The sequence below is a fragment of the Ostrea edulis genome, chromosome 3 (assembly GCF_947568905.1).
Source record: "Ostrea edulis chromosome 3, xbOstEdul1.1, whole genome shotgun sequence".
Lineage (NCBI taxonomy): Eukaryota > Metazoa > Mollusca > Bivalvia > Ostreida > Ostreidae > Ostrea > Ostrea edulis.
In genome coordinates this window covers 27,739,804-27,759,520 of record NC_079166.1, presented here as the reverse complement: position 1 = coordinate 27,759,520, position 19,717 = coordinate 27,739,804, and the positions used below count along the sequence as shown (strand labels likewise).

Below are 19,717 nucleotides of genomic sequence, written 5' to 3'. Positions count from 1 at the left end.
TCCATGATGTTGTTGGAAAGATCTTGCAAAACTGAACAACTTTTGTTCTAGATGTCTTATTAAAAGTTTCTTGACAAAAATGTTATAGATTGCAACAATAACCCAACTGTTCAGGTGAGCCATGAGACCCGCAGGCCTATTTCTTAACATCGTTAGTTAACGCTTGCGAAACTGAACAACTTTTGTTCTATATGTCTTATCAAAAGTTTCTCCAGAAAAAAGTTATTGATTGTGACACTAATCAAACTCTTCAGGCGAGCTATGAGGCCCGTTGGCCTTTTTCATAATGTTGTTCGAAAGATCTTGCAAATCTGAACAACTTTTGTTCTAGATGTCTTATTAAAAGTTTCTTGACAAAAATGTTATAGATTGCAACAATAACCCAACTGTTCAGGTGAGCCATGAGACCCGCAGGCCTATTTATTAACATCGTTAGTTAACCCTTGCGAAACTGAACAACTTTTGTTCTACATGTCTTGTCAAAAGTTTCTCGAGAAAAAATTTATTAATGTTATTAATTGTGATACAAATTCGACTGTTCAGGCGAGCCATGACGCCCTGAGGCCTAGTTTTTTATATCATTAGATAGATCTTGCAAATCTGAACAACTTTTATTCTACATGTCTTATCAAAAGTTTCGTGAGAAAAAAGTTAATCATTATAACAGAAATTCAATGGTTAAGGCGAGCCATGAGGCCTATGGGCCCATTTCTTGATATGACACGAAAGATCTCAATAAACTGTGCAAGTTTTGTTATATTTGTCTAAACAAAATATTTACGAGTAAAGTTATGATTTAAAACGTGGAAAAAAATTGCACACTTTTTAAAACTCCATTTTCGACCCCTACCGAGCTTCCATACTAGGCACTTCCGGAAATTTTTAAAACCCAGGTGCACAACTACAGCATGTCGTCTAACATCACTGAAAATTTCAGCACTCTAGCTTTTATCGTTTTTTGAGTTTTTGTCTGGACAAAATGGTCATCAGAAAATCGTTAAAAGGGGGATAACTTCCAACCGGAAGTGATTTTTCAAAAATTGAAACGGCGGTACAAACTTCAAATGGCAACGCATCAATCCTGAAAATTTGAAGCAAATCGATCCAGCCATCTCCGAAAAATCTTCTGCACAAAAATCGGTAAGGAGAAAAAAAAAAGAATAATAACTAGATGCGATCTCGTTGCGAGCAACGAGTGGGTCTTCCGTCCAATTTTAGATGAGATGAGATAATATTTTGACTGAGATTTTCGTTCTGTCTAATCAAAAGATACTCGAGAGAAAAGTTAGGAATTGTGACACTAATCAAACTGTTAAGGTGAGCCATGAGGCCCATTTGCATTTTTCATGATGTTGTCCGAAAGATCTTGCAAAAGTTGTTCAGGATGTCTTATTAAAAGTTTTTTGACAAAAATGTTTTAGATTGCAACAATAACCCAACTGTACAGATGAGCCATGAGTCCCGCAGGCCTATTTCTTAACATTGTTAGTTAACGCTTGCGAAAGTGAACAACTTTTGTTCTACATGTCTTATCAAAAGTTTCTCAAGGAAAAAGTTATTGATTGTGACACTAATCAAACTGTTCAGGCGAGCCATGAAGCCCGTTCGCCTTTTTCATGATGTTGTTTGAAAGATCTTGCAAAACTGAACAACTTTTGTTCTAGATGTCTTATTTAAAGTTTCTTGACAAAAATGTTATAGATTGCAACAATAACCCAACTGTTCAGGTAAGCCATAAGACCCACAGGCCTATTTCTTAACATCGTTAGTTAACGCGTGCGAAACTGACCAACTTTTGTTCTACATGTCTTATCAAAAGTTTCTCCAGAAAATAGTTATTGATTGTGACACTAATCAAACTGTTCAGGCGAGCCATGAGGCCCGTTGGCCTTTTTGATGATGTTGTTCGAAAGATCTTGCAAAACTGAACAACTTTTGTTCTAGATGTCTTATTAAAAGTTTCTTGACAAAAATGTTATAGATTGCAATAATAACCCAACTGTTCAGGTGAGCCATGAGACCCGCAGTCCTATTTCTTAACATCGTTAGTTAACGCTTGCGAAACTGAACAACTTTTGTTCTACATGTCTTGTCAAAAGTTTCTCGAGAAAAGAGTTATCAATGTTATTAATTGCGATACAAATTTTACTGTTCAGGCGAGCTATGATGCCCGGGAGCCTTTTTTAAGATATCATTAAATAGATCTCGCAAAACTGAACAACTTTTATTCTACATGTCTTACCAAAAGTTTCGTGAGAAAAAAGTTAATCATTGTAACAGAAATTCAATGGTTCAGGCGAGCCATGAGGCCCATGGGCCTATTTCTTGATATGACACGAAAGATCTCAATAAACTGTACAACTTTTGTTATATATATCTAATCAAAATATTTACGAGTAAAAAGTTATGATTTAAAACGTGGAAAAAAATTGCACACTTTTTTAAACTCCATTTTCAACCCCTACCGAGCTTCCATAATAGGCACTTCCGGAAATTTTGAAAACCCAGGTGCACAACTACAACATGTCGTCTAACATCACTGAAAATTTCAGCACTCTAGCTTTTATCGTTTTTGAGTTTTTGTCTGGACAAAATGGTCATCTGAAAATCGATAAAAGGGGGATAACTACCAACCGGAAGTGATTTTTCAAAAATTGAAACGGCGGTACAAACTTCAAATGGCAACGCATCAATCCTGAAAATTTGAAGCAAATCGATCCAGCCATCTCCGAGAAATCTTCTGCACAAAAATCGGTAAGGAGAAAAAAAAAGAATAATAATAATAATAATAAGAAAAGTGAAAAATCAACAATAGAATAATAGAAGGGTCTTCCGCTGAAGACGGAAGACCCTAATAATAACTAGTGATCCTAATTGTTCGCGAACAATTAGAGGGCTTTCCACCTGCAATGATTTAAAAAAAGACATTTAAGAATATTTAAGATGGTGTACGAAACTCGAAATGACCAAGAAAATTTAATTAATAATTTTCACGATGACCTTGACCTTTGACCTTCACCTCATTTTGAAGGTCAAAGGTCATCAGTCTTAATGCAAGTGATCCCATGTCTCTATCTATATTAATGTAAAAGCTATAAGCTTAAAAAAATGTTAATCAAGATATTCAGGGGCAATAATTTGTTTATGGGTTTTCGGTTACTTTCGGTTAACTTATCAATGATAAAAATACTTTTAAAGACCTTGAAAATGGAAAAAAAAAAGAATTTTGATGATGACCTTGACCTATGACCTTGACCTCATTTTGAAGGTCAAAGGTCATCGGTCTTAATGCAAGTGGTTTCATGTCTCTATCTATATTAATATAAAAGTTATAGGCTTAGATAATGATATTGGAGACTTTCAGGGGCAATAACTATGCTTAAGGGTTTTCGTATCCCTTTGATTATTTTTTCTTTGCAAGAGGGTTTTACTGTGAATTCATTAGCGAAGGTTTCGTGTCTCTATGACTTTCCGTTAAGTAGGAGTAGCGATAACAAGGTTTTCGACGCGAGTCTACGAAATTCACAGAAGGGTCAAAGTTCAAAGTTGTAATGCATACTATCAAAACCAATCAAGAAGTCAATACTTACCCATATAATATTTCAACGCTATCTTAAGCAGGAAAGAGAGTATAAAAAGTGCTATTTTTTCCTCTTTTCTGATGAACTTGACTTTTGACCTTGACCTAATTTTCAAGGTCAAAGGTTACCGATCCTATTCCAGTTGGTCCCATGTCTCTACGACAAACCGTGCTCAACCTCGACATGTTTTACGAATATATCGCAAAACATAAAGAGGCATTAACTCCCTTTAGGGGACACCGAATCCCTTCATTTTAAATTCTTCGCTTCTACTAATTACCCTCTATGTTTTAGAAAAGGTTTCATCCTCCTATCATTTACGGTTACAAAGTAGAAGTGCTAACAATGATTTCTGCGAAAGGTCAAATAACTCCGTAAGGGGTCAAAGTTCAATTACGCAGGGTGAACTGTATTCGTTTCTCAAGAAGTACTATATGATGGACTATAAAGTTTTTCGATAAGTCTTAAGACGAAGATTTTTTTTGACGGCAGGAAAATAATAATAATAATAATAAACAGAACAATAACAATAGGACTTTCCACTGAAAGGTGGAAAGCCCTAACTAGACACGATCTCGTTGCGAGCAACGAGTAGGTCTTCCGTCCGATTTGTTGATGCACTCGGAGTTAAAAAAAAAAAAAGACAAATGAGTCCCAATTTAGTTTCCGACTTTAAGACACTTTAGATATAATCAATTTTTCATATCATAAGCTTCTGAAGCAAAGTTGCAGTGAAATTCGTTTGAAATTCGACTCTCCAGGCGAGCCATAAGGCCCGCGGGCCTTTTTCTTGATGTCATTTGATAGCCCTCTATAGACTCAACAACTTTAGTTCTATATGTCTTTACAAAATATTTATCTGTAAAAAGTTATTGAGATCGACCGATATCGACAAAAAATCGACTCTACAGGCGAGCCATTAGGACCATAGGCCTATGTCTTGATATCAATCGATAGATCTCGATAAACTGAACAACTTTTGTTCAATATGTCCTTACAAAATATTTACCAGTTACAAGTTTTTGAAATCGACTGATATCGACAAAAATCGACTCTACAGGCGAGCCATGAGGCCCACAGACCCATTGTTTGATATTGATCGATAGGTTATGACACATTGAACAACTTTTGTTCAATAATGCTTTTCAAAAAATATGTCGTTTTAAAGATATGAGGCGTCAAATATTTACGATTTTGGCCCTTAAAATCTCTAATTACGTAACATATGACCTACTTTTTGATTTGATAAGATCAAGCTCGTTGAGATGAACATTTCCGCTTCTACAACTTATTATAAAATATTAATAGTTTCTGAGATATTCTCAAAAACATTTGGACCCTTCTGAACCCCTCATTTAAAGGGCCAGCCCCTTTTGCTTGATATCGTAAGAAAGGCCTTGTCATTTTAAACATTTTTTGCTCAACAAGTATTTAGAAATTCTTTACCGTTCTCGAGTTATCTCTACAAGAAATATTTAGGGGCCAAACTGTAGCTCCCTAACGGGGCCACATAGGGAAAAAACGAAATGTACATATTGTTTAGATTATCATTCTGAACAACTTTTGTTCAATAATGCTTTTCAAAATATTTGTCGTTTTCAAGATATGAGGCGTCAATTATTTATGATTTTGGCCCTTAAAATCCCTTATTACGTAACATATGACCTACTTTTTGATTTGATAAGAACAAGCTCGTTTAGATGAACATTTCCGCTTCAATGACTTATTACAAAATATTAATAGTTTCTGAGATATTCTCATAAACCTTTGGACCCTTCTGGGCCCCTAATTTAAAGGGTCAGCCCCTTTTGCTTGATATCGTAAGAAAGGTCATGACATTTCAAACATTTTTTGTTCAACAAGTATTTAGAAATTCTTTACCGTTCTCGAGTTATTTCTAGAAGTAATTTTTAGGGGCCAAACTGTAGCTCCCTAACGGGGCCACATAGGGTAAAAACGAAATATGCATATTGTTCTGATCATCATTCTGAACAACTTTTGTTCTTTATTGCTTTTCAAAATATTTGTCGTTTTCGAGATACAAGAGGTAAAAAATTTATGGTTTTGGCCCTTAAAATCCCTTATTACGTAACATATGACCTAAATTTTTATATGAATAGATATGGATTGTTGAGATGAACATTTTTTGTTCTTTGACTTATACCAAAATATTAACGATTTTTGAAATATTTGATCTAGACTTTGAGCCCTTCTAGATCCCTAATTGAAGGGGCTAGCCCCTAAATCTTGATATTTTCGAAAAGATCTCGTAAATGTGCACAACTTTTGTTCTACATGTCTTATCAAAATATTTGCAAGAAAAAAGATATTGGAGATCAAAGGTCAAAAATCGCCGAAATCGGCGAAAAATTTTGGCATCCATTTTTTCAGGTCCAGGCGAGCGTTTAGGCAAATCGCCTCCGGTAAAATCGAATCCCCCACAAATCTTCTAAAATGTTTACTCTATCTTGTGTAGAAATTTCAAGACTCTAGCTTCAAAACTAACGGAGGAGATGTGTGGACAACAAGGCCCTTCAAAAAGTCACTAAAAGAGAGATAACTCCTGACCGGAAGTGACGTCAAGCACGAAATTTTGCAAGCAAAGTCTCGTCACCAAAAGACATCTTTCCTGAAAATTTCGTGAAAATCGATCGAAAAATGGCCGAGAAAAACGCGTGTACTACCAAGGAAAATAATAATAATAATGAAGAAGAAGAACGCGAACAATAATAGTAAGGTCTTCCGCAGGAGACGGAAGACCTTAATAAGAAGAGTGAAAAATCAACAATAGAATAATAGAAGGGTCTTCCGCTGAAGACGGAAGACCCTAATAAAAAATAATAATAATAAGAATAATAAGAAACAGAGCAAAAACAATATGTCTACGACACTTTGTTTTCGGAGACATAATAAGAAACGGAGCAAAAACAATATGTCTCCGACACTTTGTGTTCGGAGACATAATAAGAATAATAAGAAACGGAGCAAAAACAATATGTCTCCGACACTTTGTGTTCGGAGACATAATAAGAAACGGAGCAAAAACAATATGTCTCCGACACTTTGTGTTCGGAGACATAATAACTAGACACTCATTACTGGTAATGAGTAGGTCTTCCGTTTGAACACTTCCGGTACATGGCTTTCTGTTCTTACGAGAATCATTCAAATATATCAGAGAATGTGCCTTTTCAAGACATGAGAGGTGTGTTAATGAAGTTTTCACCCATTTCTCGGAACTTCCGGTGACGACCGGAAGTAATATTCAGATGTGTTTTCCCATAAACCACAGCGACTCCCTATTCTCTATATTCCTTGAAAGTTTCACGTCTCTATTTGAAAGAGTTCTCAAGAAAAAGAAGCAGACAAGTGAATTTTGAAAAATAAAATAGTCTTAACTCAAGATGTTGATACCGTTCTTAAGATATTTGAAAATCATATCAAACACTTGAAATATAAACGAGATTGATGGGGACACAAAGACGAAAGGTATCAGAGTATTTTATCGAGAAACCGGAAGTAGCCGTTTTGACTACCGACGGGGTCAACATTCTTTAAATACTTTGAAAGCGACTTAATAAACTAGTGTAGGTTTCAATTTAAAAGAAAAAGTTTGAAATTAGTGATTCTTTCAATCACTTCCGGTTACGACCGGAAGTGATAACGAAAAACAAATTAATATGTATGCACTATACAATCGAGAGATCTATAATACCTGAAAGTTTCATTTGTTCCTCTTCAGTCGTTTCTGAGATTACCCCCGGACAAGATGATTTTTTGAAACATGGAAATCAGAATAACTTACGAACGGAAGTAGATTTTATAAAAATGAAAGATCGTGTCTAAGGGTACTACAATTCTCTATCATCTTCATAATTAACAAGAATATCAATTTAACAATCTCTGAGAAATCGTGTTGAAAAAATTTGAATATAGTAAATTTTTCAACCACTTCCTGTTGAAACCGAAAGTGACGTACACTCATATATAAAGTATGTTTAAGATGGACTATTGCTAATCTATAAACCCTGCAATTTTCAAGTGTATATCTATACTCGTTCCGGAGATATCAGGGAAACAAAGTCTGAATTTGTCCACACCATATCTAACGACCGGAAGTGAATTTTACAAAAATATTTGACGCTACTGTCGACATATATAGTGGCTATAATATATGTAAAACTCAACTCATTAACTTGTTTCATGACCGAGATTTATGGCACTGAAAAATAAGCGAATAAATAGACTTTCTTTGATATAACCGGAAGTTGGAGATTCAACTTCCGGTGGGGTCAACATTTTTTGAGAATTAGAAAGAGACCTTGTAAACCGATATAAGTTTCAATTTGAAATAAAAAAGTTTGAAATTTATTATTCATTTAATCACTTCCGGTGACGACCGGAAGTGACGGCGACAAAAAATCATACGTGCATGCACTATAGAAAAGAGAGATCTATCATCCCTGAAAGTTTCATTTTATTATTTTTAGTCGTTTTCAAGTTTACCCCCGGACAACGTTGCTTTCAAAAACCGGAAAAGCGGACGTATCTCACGAACGGAAGTGAATTTTGAAAAAATGAAAAAAATACCAAGAGGTACCATCGTTTTACATAATCTGTGAAAGTTTTATGAAAATCCATCCAACTGTCTCGGAGACGAAAGGGAAAAAAATAAAAAGAAGAAGAAAAAACAGTACAATCACTAGAAGGTCTTCCGTTGGTAACGGAAGACCTTAATAATAAACAGTAGAATCACTAGAAGGTCTTCCGTTGGTAACGGAAGACCTTAATAATAAGAAACAGAGTAAAAACAATATGTTCCCAAACTTTGTTTGGGGAACATAATGAAAAGAATATCAGTTGAAATACATTTTATGGAGTGATAGAAGAGTGAATTGTACATCATAGCTTCAGGAGATAACAACAAACAAAATTCTATGGATGCATGAACAATAAACATATGCAGATTTGAAGGTGAAACTTTGTGCTAAAAAAGTAATGATCATTAAAGAAAATATTGAATACGTTATAACATGTAGGTTGGATAAATTTAATGTGCTAATACCATGTGTTTTTTGTGATAAACTTCACATTTTAACAAATGTATGCCAACTGCGCAAAATGATAAATATTGTGTACTTTATGCTCTGATAAAATCAACACAATGCCTTACATGTATGCATACTAAATAAATCAAGTATATGAATATATTGAATCCTTGTCCTGTCCATTTATGCACAAGTATATTGTTCTCAAACAGATTGCCAATAATACTAGAACATATAAATATAATTTCACATCATGTACATGTAGCAAATATACATCTTATAAAAGAGTGCTATTTTATGCCAACTCAACATAAAAACCGTTCTCTTGGCATTACAGTGATAACTTTACGTCCCCTTACAGTATCATAAACATATACAAATTTTGATTTGATTCTCTGAACAGGTATGAATTTCGAAGGTCCATCAACATCACATATATCAGAAGTCCATGCCTCAACTGGCTTGCCATAGTATTTTCGTATTTGTTCAGTTGGCTTTGAAAACCATTTTACACATGCAAGTAAATGAACATAGGGTTTCTCATCAACAATCATATTATGCAGTAAAATATTCTCCATTTGTCCTGGTCTAGGTACAAGTTCCATTTCATCAAAGTTGATTATTTGTCCCTCATCATTGTTCCAGTATGCCAGTATCATGGATGATCTGTTACATCTACCAGATCAAACACCCAAAATAGAACCATATACATCAACATACTTGGTAGATCTACATGTGATACATACAGTCATTCTATTTGTATCAAAATCAGGGTACAAAGCTTTGTACATATTTGACAAAAATTCTACATCCCTTTCACTCAACAAAGTACTTTTCAAAGTTGAAAGTTTAATTCCATTATATGAATCAATTGCCAAAGATATTGATTGAAAACCAATAGATCTAGATGACATTCTAACATTATCATATGGTGCACCCATTTGCAATTCACGTAGAGTTCCCCTTTCATTGTCGTTATGCAAAATTTTCAATTTTTGAAAATCTGATCCAAACTCTTCTTCAATACTCTCATCATAAAAAAAGATCAAAAGCATGATTACTTTTCAAAAATTTTCGCATGAGCTGAATTTCAATGTTTCTTTTGTTTGTGGGTATAGATCCTAAAATTTCATTTTCTCTCTCAAAACTAAAGAGCCAAAATGAATAAACAGGCCCAAAGTCATATAAACATCTATCTAAATGAATATGCAGGTGCATATTTGGGGTAATGCATTCACTTCCAAAAACTTGTTCAACTTTCTTACAAAATGAAATTAAAGTGTCTATGAAGTCAAAATACAAGTGTATGTTTTTTGACGCAGTTTAATAAATAAAAACGATATGTCGAAAAATTACGTTGATTTTCTGTTTAGTAAGCGAGATATAGGTCAAAAAATGATCTTCGCTCGAATGCACACCTTTACGACATCTATAACGAGGCTGTTGCTGGTATTCCGGACGTGACGTCACAACACATGTTTGGCGCAATCTGAGTTTGTTTATATCGTGGAGGTAATCGTGGAAGAATGACTGCTAAAGTATCTGGACGTATGTGTGTTGTTGCAGGCTGCAACAATAGACCATCAGACAGTGTTTCCGTGCACGTTTTCCCGAAGGAAGAGCGACAGCGTGCTGCGTGGACTCGTTTCGTAAAACTTACACGTGCTGAATGGAGTGGTCCGTCCAATTACACCGTGATTTGTTCCGCACATTTCAACCCCGATTGCTTTGAACCCCAGTATTCCTTGATGAGGGAGTTTGGTATGACGGTCAAGAGACGTTTGTGTGCAGGATCGGTACCGTCCATCTACCCCAAAAGAAAACGGGACAACCTCAACGAGGCATTCTTGTCGTCCCCAACCCCAGAGCGCTCGGTTGTAGCCAAACGGGAAAGAAACAGGGTTTGTCTTTACTGATACAATTTTCAAACTATCAAATATATCATTACAAGAGAATCTTTACCATGATTAATCTTGAAATACAGGCCAATAGAAACTGGGGGCATCCATTTTGCTATATAGCATTAAAGCAGTATATACATTATGATTACAATTGAAAACCATAATTAGAGTTAGACTTGCAACACATCGTGGGAAAATTAGGAATATGAAGTACATTCTGGCAAATGTTCAGTATATATACATGTAATATTCCTTTGGTAAATTAATGGTATATTTACTATCGATTCCTAACATTTGTATTGTATATTTTAGGTTCTAGCTGAATTACTTGGTCCTGATCAAGCCACTGAGGAAAGAGAAAATGAGGGCATGGATACAGGATGTATGATGGTAGCCGCAGACACTCTGGGTCCATCTGGTCCAGATCCAGCTACATGTGTAAGTAATAACTAAAGGGATGGGGAGAGGGGTTAAAGTCAGTATTTTAAAATGAGTATGTGTTGATCTCTATATGATTTAATGAACAACACTACTATTTACTAAATTGATATTTCCCATATCAGTTCATGTACATTTGGTACCATTACTCGATTAGGTATTGTGTGCATTTATGATCGGGTTCGGGATCTTACAATCTCGACACCATGAATACACAACCCAGACAAAGCAAGATGTTTGTGTTGAGGTGTATTTACTAAGGTTTATTTGCGTGTGTTGACAATTAGACATTGTAATTCATCTGCCTTATCACTCGTCTCATGAAATATATTTTCTTTTATCAGAATCAACATGAAGAAAAAAAAACCACATCATGCCAGACAACAGGCCCTCGTGCAAGAAGTGTCAGAGTGCAAGTATCTGCAAATTTGAAAGAGAAAGGTATGTTTCTGTTTTGATAGAGTTTGTTTTCCAGTTATTAAACTGGATTTTTATGTTTAAATTTTTAGCAGCAATTTTCATAAATATATTGTCAAATATAATACAGTACATTAAAAAAAATATGAATATGATTAATAAGAGGTGATTATTTAATTAAAAGATGCATGCAAATCTATGATTATAAACCAATTAAAATGTTAGAGAATGTGTAGGTCACAGACAGTAAACTCATTCTCTCTGTCTTTTATCAAGGTGTTCAAGCAGAGCTACAACCAAGAATGAGGAGTATCGGAGTGCAGTTTAATGGGAGAGATGATATCCCAGACTCGCAATCAGCACAAAAACCTGCTTTGACACATGACTCCTCTAGTAGTGACCAATCTATGGCTACTCCTTGTGACAGTGAAGCTGCCTCCATGTATGAACCATCAGGCTCCAGTTCAGATGAATCACGGCTTGATATGGAGTGAGTTTAGTTATTTATTGATAGAGACAGGGCAATTACCATTACATTTAGGGCAAAGTTTTGGTAGTTAAATATTTGCTTTAAATTTTGTGGTCAATATCCTCTCCTCATGAACACGTTTAGTCTAATTCTTTCAAATTCAAATTTTCAATGAGAGTATTTGATATTCTAAAATATTCGAAGTTTATTAATTAATATACATATAATTTTAGAAAACGAAGCTAGAAATTGGTTTGAATGAAATATCTATGAAATTATTGAATATCTCGTGTGTTTTATTTATCTTAGGGGTGAAGTACCACACAACCCTTTAGAAGAAAGGAAGTTCATTGTGAGCGAAGCTCAGCTACTTGATCTGTTCAACTGCTGCAAGATGTGCCATCGGTTTGCCAGAGCAGATGTGCAGCAGGTAGTTGGGACCATGGTCCGGATTGTTACGGAGTGTATGTTTTGTGGATACTCCTGGCAGTGGTGCAGTCAGCCATCCATTGGAACCATACCAGCTGGGAACCTTGCCCTGTCTGCCAGCATCCTGTTTTCTGGAGCCCTGGCAGCAAAGGTTTTACGTGTCCTGCAGTGTATGGGGATTGCCACCATTTCACGGAGAACCTTCGCCACCCATCAGTCCTCCATTTTGTTCCCTTCCATTGCCCGTGTATGGAACAGCCAACAGATGGAGTATGTTAGACGATGTCAGCAGAAGGGACAGCCCCTTGTCATTGGTGGGGATGGTCGAGCTGATTCTCCTGGTCACTCTGCCAAGTATGGCTCATACAGCACCATTGACTTAGAGGAAGGCATTGTCATCGACATACAGCTAGTTCAAGTAAGAGTGAAATAGTGCATCACATTCCTATAATTCAAGTTTATGTATCATATATTTTGTGCAGTTCAGTTCTTAATAGTTTGTTAAAATGTACTTATTACAAATTTAACACACTTCTTTTATTGTTATTTGATTCATAAAGTTGATCTTGATTTACAGAGCAATGAAGTGAAGAACAGCAATGGCATGGAAAAAAAGGGACTGGAACGGGCTATTCAATGGCTACAAGTCCACGAGTTACAAGTTGGGACCATCGTCACAGACAGACATCTCCAAATCCAGAAATGGATCAGAGAGAACTTGCCCGACACTGTGCATTATTATGATGTCTGGCATGTAGCTAAAGGTATACCACAGTTATCATTATGATAATGAATTTGATTTAATTATGTTCCCCAAACAAAGTTTGGGAACATATTGAATTTGATTTGATTTTGGCATTGTTTTTCACTTATTCAGTTTTACTTGTATTGTTCAATTGTCCTGTGTTGGAGATAAAGATTGTAATTGTAATCAAAAGATTTGTATAGCGCCCTATCATCATTTATTTAGTTCTCTAAAGTGCTTTACGATGTGCACATACATGTGAATAAAATATGCATAGTGTCAGAATTAAAATGCTTATTTATTATTATTAATATATAGCGCCTACTGTAATGATATAATTAATGATATAATTGCCCTAATAATGTATAAAACAACCCTTAGGAATAATAAATTACACAGAAAGGACATAAGTATGATAACAAACTACATTTGAAATAGCAACTGAAGTTGTTGTTTTTTTGGGTTTTTTAATGGGGTTTAGCTGGAATTAAAATTCTCTGCTTTATTGTTTGTTCATTTATATAAAAAATTCAAGACATCTTTTCACATTTTAATTAAAATATTTCAGGCCTTAAGAAGAAAATTGTTGCAGCATCCAAGCTTAAGGACTGTGCAGAGCTGGTCAAGTGGTGCAAGAGTCTGACCAACCACATGTACTGGGTTGCGGCCTCCACACCAGATGGGAATGGAGAGGTGATGTGGGCCAAATGGGAGTCAGTCGAAAACCACATCCACAATGTCCACACCGGCCACAACACTTTATTTCCAACATGTGCCCACAGCACCCTTGAAGGCAATGAGCAGAAGAAGAAGTGGTTGAAAGCAGGTAAAATATTCTACTCATTTGATTTATACTTCCAATTGATAAAGAATACAAAGATATTCTATGGATTGATGCAAAGCTACCTATTCACTTTGTAATATTACAACTGAGTAAACAAGTTTTTAGCTTTTAAAATAATTTGTTTTCTTCTTTCTGGATAGGATCAAAAGCCAGTGAGAAGATGTCAGATCTGATACTCTCCAAACAGATGAAGAAGGACATCCCGAAGCTTTCCCCCCTCTTCCAGACTTCCCAGATTGAGGCGTTCCACAGCACCATCAACCATTTTGCCCCAAAGATGGTTTCATTTTCATACCATGGCATGTATTGTAGGTGAGCATGCATAATAACAAATATCCATAATATTATTTCAAACAAGAAATGACCCCCCCCCCCTTCCCCGCTATATTATTTTGTACCTGGTAAATCATAAAAATTATGATTAGATTTTTACTACCAAAAATATACATTATATTATAGGCTAATGATGGCTGCCATTCACTACAATGAGAATGCATCCAGGTCACAAGCTACTACTAGAGATGGTGACCTGCAGTACAAGATAAGTTTCCCAAAATTTAAGCAGGGCGACTATAGTGTTCGGAAGGTTACAGTGGAGCCTACATACGGTACCTATCACATAATCAGTTTCTTATGGTCACTTAGGCCAAAATATATATATGTTGGTTTCCACTTTCACCTCAACATTTTTAACGGTAGGTAGGTTGTTGGTTTTTATTATATGTTGAATTATTCTTATGCCCCAGAGATTGAAGATCGAAGAACCTTCGTGCATTGAAATTCAGTCAACTTCAGCCGGTGCTAGTAATATGCAATTTCCGAGTTGCCCAATAGTTCTTTCCCTTTGTGCAACTCTTACGCACAGCGAGATGCAGCATGAATGTAAACTTAATACAAAATTTATGTTGGTAAGGTAAATTAGGGTTTTTGAAAGTTCAGGTAGGTAGTGCGTCCCAATATACTGTCATGGATAATCCGATGAATCCATTTTTAGGGTTGGACAATAAAGTGGAAACCAACATACATTTTTTAGCCTTATCAAGACAAGTAGAAATGAAATCATGACTAACAATTGTTTATTGATATATAACAGTATTGTACAGTACAATAAAAAAAATAACATTAAAAGCAAACGAACTTTAAATATGTATGTTTCTGATCTTCTTTAACATTTCAGAATACACATCAACACTGATGAAGGAAACCCTAAAATCAGCTACTGCGACAATGCTGGAACCCATTGCCTGCCTGCCATCAGTGAAGCCACCTCCTCTGTGCAGCGCATTCATGCACCCTGAAAAAGAAGAGGCAGTGTGTAATTTCAAGTCACGGTTTTGTAGGAAGGAGACAAGTGTGTGACAGTTTCGACCTGTAGTAACTAGTTGGACTTGATAGGAAATGACATTGTATATATTGCTATAGATAGATTAGTTGTAAACTTTCCTAGTATATATACAGTGTTTAGTTATTGTAAATTGATAAGTTAGCATATTGTGTATTTTACTCTAGTGACATTTTGTAGAGACTTTGCTTGTATATAAACTCCTGTCCCCTCTTACCCTATCCCTTGACTCTTTAATGGGAACATGAAAGCAGGGTCCACATCCCGTTCCATGGTTCAAATTTATTTTTGTAACTGATACTTTCCTTTTCATAACTTTACAGTGAAAAGGTTTCTTTTTTCAGTTTGTCAATATTTTAGTAGCATAATGATGATTAATAACAGAGGTGTAATTAGCTTTTCATATCCCAATCACATGTACTGTGAATTTTGTTTTTTCTCGAATAATGATTACTACAAAATTTAGTTTGTTTTGTTTTTTGCTATTTTCCGCCACACTCAACAATATTTCGGTTATCTGGTGACGCCCAGGTTTTATTGAAGAGACCACCGACCTTCCGCAAGTAAACTGGGAAACTTTCTCACTTACCGGCGCGAGCAGGATTCGAACTCGCGCCGACCAGAGGCTGTGTGATTTTGAATGTGATGCTTTAACCACTCGGCCACGGAGACCCCCAAAATTGAGTAATTTCAAGGACTTAGATTTTGATTTTTCAGCTGTATCAAATTGTAAGTAGAGAACTAGGGCTGAATTTAAAATGAAAATGCATTTCTTGCACATACCTGCATTATTGTGGGTCCCTGAAACCCTCATAGTCTTCAGATGGAAATGCAGCTCTTATCTTTTGAACAGCACAAGATGGTAAGGGGACTCTGACATTTTTCCCAAGGTAGCCCCAGCACCAGCGCACAAGTTGTCGATATGATGTATATCTGTTCCTTCTGTGAAAGTTTGTATACATTAGAAAACCACTTATTTGTATAAACACTTATGAATGTGTTCATGTACACCTTTGTTTCCTGACTATTTAAAATGAAGTAAAGATAGGATGATTATAAAATGAAATACAGTAAAAGTTCTTACTCTTCAATGCTGGTCTGTAATTCTCCATACTGGGAGCGGTACTGATAGTAGGCTGTCTCAAGCACATACACATCTAGGCACACCGATGAGAATCCAGGATGCTGAGTGATGCAGGAAAGCTTTCGGTCGGATGAATCCTTTTTGCTGTTGACTCTGTCAATTTCACAACAGCAGATGCTCTCCCTCTGTGTAGGCATTAGTACACAGTATCCACAAGTACACCTACAAATCATATAGTTATACACAAATTCCGTGTCTATGCAAGTCTAAATATTTATCTTTATTTACAAGATTCTATTATTAACGGTATTTAGTATTTTTGTTACTTGTTATGGACGTAACTCACAAATCTGAAGCCAATAAACAATATATATTAGAAAATATACGGCTTGGATACACGACTATCCGCTTGTCCATTAGATATATACTGTATACCCTAGATAGAATGTTCTATCGTTAAAATGATTTAAGCAGTTAAAAACAGATAAAGAAACGAATTTTTATATTCGTTTATTTAGAATGTACCACTTTTTGAAAACTAATATTAAAGTTTTGGAGTAGAAAAAATTGTAAGCAGGCTATATCAAAGTTAATTTCAATATACCAATCGGTGTTGTCCAGTCTCGGCTGATCTTCGTCGCTTCCCCCAAGTGAGGAATCTTGCTCGCTTTCATTCGATTCAGAAGCCTCAGGTTCAAACTGGTAAGGAACAATGTCCTGCAGGTCTTCTCCGTCGCTATCGTCACAAGATGAGACTTCAAACGATATGTGAAGTCCGATGTCGGAAGAAGTTGACGATCTGCTATCTCTATGTCTTACGTTGGGCATTTTGAAACTGATGTGTTGTGACGTCACAGACCCCAATCGCTATATATAGTAAAACCGGAAGTGCCGCTGATTGGTTTTGAGCAGGTGCGAAAATCGGCAATTTTAACCGTGGATATCTCGCTTATAAAGGCACTTAGAAGCGTGAGACTTTCGAATCTGTATTTTATTAATAAAGATACATCAGTTCAGACTAACTTATATTTTGACTTCATGGACACTTTAACAACAAGTTGGCAACTTTAACATTACCTCTTGATAGAGTACGCGTGCAAAGTATTTTGCATGCCAAAACAAATTTTCTCCAATAATCTAAATTATCATTTGGAAGTACTCCCTTTAATGCATATATTGAGAAAAGTATTGTTCAGTTTTTTAACTGATCAGCATTGAAAGACCCAAAACTACTAGCTGGTTTTTGTGGTAATTTTTCTATATCCGACTGACAAAATACATTTTCAACTCGGTTTTGTATAATTTCAAAATGTTCAGAATGTAAAATTTTATGGTCTTTCCACATCATAAGCATTCGCTTTGCAGTTCCTAAAAACAGATTATGCATGGGGTCAATTATAGTCATTCTTATTGGATCAAAGTAATCAAGTTCTAACAAAACAGAATATCTAACTCCATGCTCTTTTTATAACTTTTGTCTGTTACTTTTTGTTTGACATCTTACAATTTTGCTAACAATGTCTTTATGCGACTCTACATTTCTCAACTGAATAGACGATATTTCAAAACCACCATAATTTTTTTTCTCCTATCCCACCTTCAAAAGATGTCATACATTTGTTGCAGCCTTTAGTTGCTGCATGTCCCAAAAAACCACATAACTTTCTACTAGCAGGGATATCACAACCAACACAAATTAATGCAAGTTTAAAAATTACATGTTGTATTGGGGACTTAAAACTTTTCATACAAAAACCCTTCCAAGCTAGCTTAAGTTACTCTACAAAAGGCTCAATAAAAGTGTTTGTTGGAGGTTCAACTTTCATATCTGGAATAAGGCCAACCAAGATAATATTTTCTTTTTTAAATCTTTGCGATCTTGGCAAGTTCAATATTGTTAGATAGATTGCGCCAACGGAATAGTTTGTGTTTTTAAATGGTTGGAACCAGTCAACATTCAACATAATACCATAATTACGTTCAGCAGTAAAAAAAGTTGTATTCCCTCCCCCCCCCCCCCCCCCCCCATTAAAATCGTTCCACAAATCACCATCAAAAACATCCATAAGTATGTAATCTGGAACATTTCTAGTGCGCCATAATTCGCAAAGATCCTCAAACCCGTCTCTATTCACTAAAGTTTGTAAACTATCCTTAATGCTTTGATAGCAGAAAGTTTTCTTTGGGACAAGGTTTGTTTTACTATTAGTTAAAACAGTTTTTAAAAGTATTTCCCCACAAGGTCTACGAAAATGTGCAAGTGCATGATTAGGGGATACAACATTACTGTACTTTTTGGAAATTTGCATGCCTTCAACCTCATCTGAACAGTCGGGAATATCATATAATGCATAGCATTTTGGACACACTACTTTCTTTAAAAAGATATCTTTTTCAAAAGAGATAATCTTATGCAATTGGTATAAATTTGAAGGAAACTTTTTGTACAATTTTTGAATATTTTCAGAAGTAGATGAAACTAAATATAATACTGATTTGAAAAGCAAGAGCAAATATGAAAAGGCAAGATCTGAGACATAAAACAACAACTGCCAACGTAACAATACTTTCAAAAGTGAAGCAATCAACATATCTGTTCTATCTCGCTCAACATGATCATCAACATCTTCTTTGAAATGGGCACTTAAATCAAAATCCCATAACTCCTCTTCACTGTCATCAGATGTAGACAAAGAAGGACCTTCACATCCAAGATCATTGGTCTCCTCGGTTTCTGAATCTTGGATGCTTTCTTCGGAAAGCGCTGTGTTTAGTAGTGATTCTTTTGGTTCAACCTTACCACCCGCGATGCATGCTGAATAACTCCCCTCTTCCTGTTTATCACTGGACGTCTGTTGTTTTAATGCTGTACAGCAGTGTCTCTTTAAATGTCTTCTCGAATATTCCTCCCCACACTTAAGACAATTTTTTCTTTTCCTGTTTCTCCATGTATGATCCATTCTTCTAGTACTTGAATGGTTCAGTACCAGTCAAAAATACATGACGTTTCACTATAATAATAAAAAGAAAAAAAATAACATGTAGTATTCTAACAACAACACTTAGTTTATATATCCAAAACATTATCAATGTATCTGATTATTTGTTTCAATAATATATCTAAAATGAAGAGGTTATTTGTACCTTCAAAAAAGCTACTAAAATACCATGATTAACTTTAATTTAATAGATATTAAGAGAAATAAATCTGATCTTACCAATACTATCAACAGTATTGACAACATAATCACTGATGTATTTTTTCACTTTTGCTTTTGCTTTTACATATCTGCAGAAGTCTTTGTAAAGTCCATCATTCCTCATATCCTCATTATCTGAAATACACAAACTTTCTGTTCAATGTTAATTTCTAATTTTGTATAGTATATAGTGAAACTTCTCTAAACCGGCTGACTCTC

The 19,717-nt window shown here is 35.4% G+C and overlaps 3 protein-coding genes across 5 annotated transcripts; 1 reads left to right on the top strand and 2 right to left on the bottom strand.

Annotated features, from left to right (window-relative positions):
• The first annotated feature begins 9,908 nt into the window (after positions 1-9,908).
• LOC125667288 (uncharacterized) lies at positions 9,909-15,679 on the top strand. Of its 2 annotated transcripts, XM_056160367.1 has the most exons (10): positions 9,909-10,530; positions 10,843-10,968; positions 11,313-11,409; positions 11,662-11,875; positions 12,164-12,701; positions 12,861-13,047; positions 13,597-13,854; positions 14,013-14,184; positions 14,332-14,480; positions 15,050-15,679. In XM_056160367.1, exons 1-10 carry the CDS (start codon positions 10,156-10,158, stop codon positions 15,229-15,231), a joined length of 2,298 nt encoding a protein of 765 aa, XP_056016342.1. In that variant the 5' UTR covers positions 9,909-10,155; the 3' UTR covers positions 15,232-15,679. The 2 variants fall into 2 exon arrangements, with proteins under 2 accessions (XP_056016342.1, XP_056016343.1); XM_056160368.1 differs by lacking the exons at positions 9,909-10,530; positions 10,843-10,968 and adding an exon at positions 11,126-11,203.
• On the bottom strand, positions 14,932-17,343 carry LOC125667294 (P2X purinoceptor 7-like). Of its 2 annotated transcripts, XM_048900722.2 has the most exons (4): positions 16,903-17,343; positions 16,299-16,520; positions 15,998-16,156; positions 14,932-15,166 (listed from the first exon to the last, which is right to left on the bottom strand). In XM_048900722.2, the coding sequence occupies exons 1-3, from the start codon at positions 17,124-17,126 to the stop codon at positions 16,003-16,005; spliced, it is 600 nt and encodes a 199-aa protein (XP_048756679.1). In that variant the 5' UTR covers positions 17,127-17,343; the 3' UTR covers positions 14,932-15,166; positions 15,998-16,002. The 2 variants fall into 2 exon arrangements, with proteins under 2 accessions (XP_048756679.1, XP_056016351.1); XM_056160376.1 differs by having other exon boundaries at positions 14,932-16,156.
• A 730-nt stretch (positions 17,344-18,073) lies between these two features.
• Positions 18,074-19,258, bottom strand: LOC130053518 (uncharacterized). Its single transcript, XM_056160843.1, has one exon. It carries the CDS (start codon positions 19,256-19,258, stop codon positions 18,074-18,076), a length of 1,185 nt encoding a protein of 394 aa, XP_056016818.1.
• Positions 19,259-19,717: the final 459 nt, after the last annotated feature.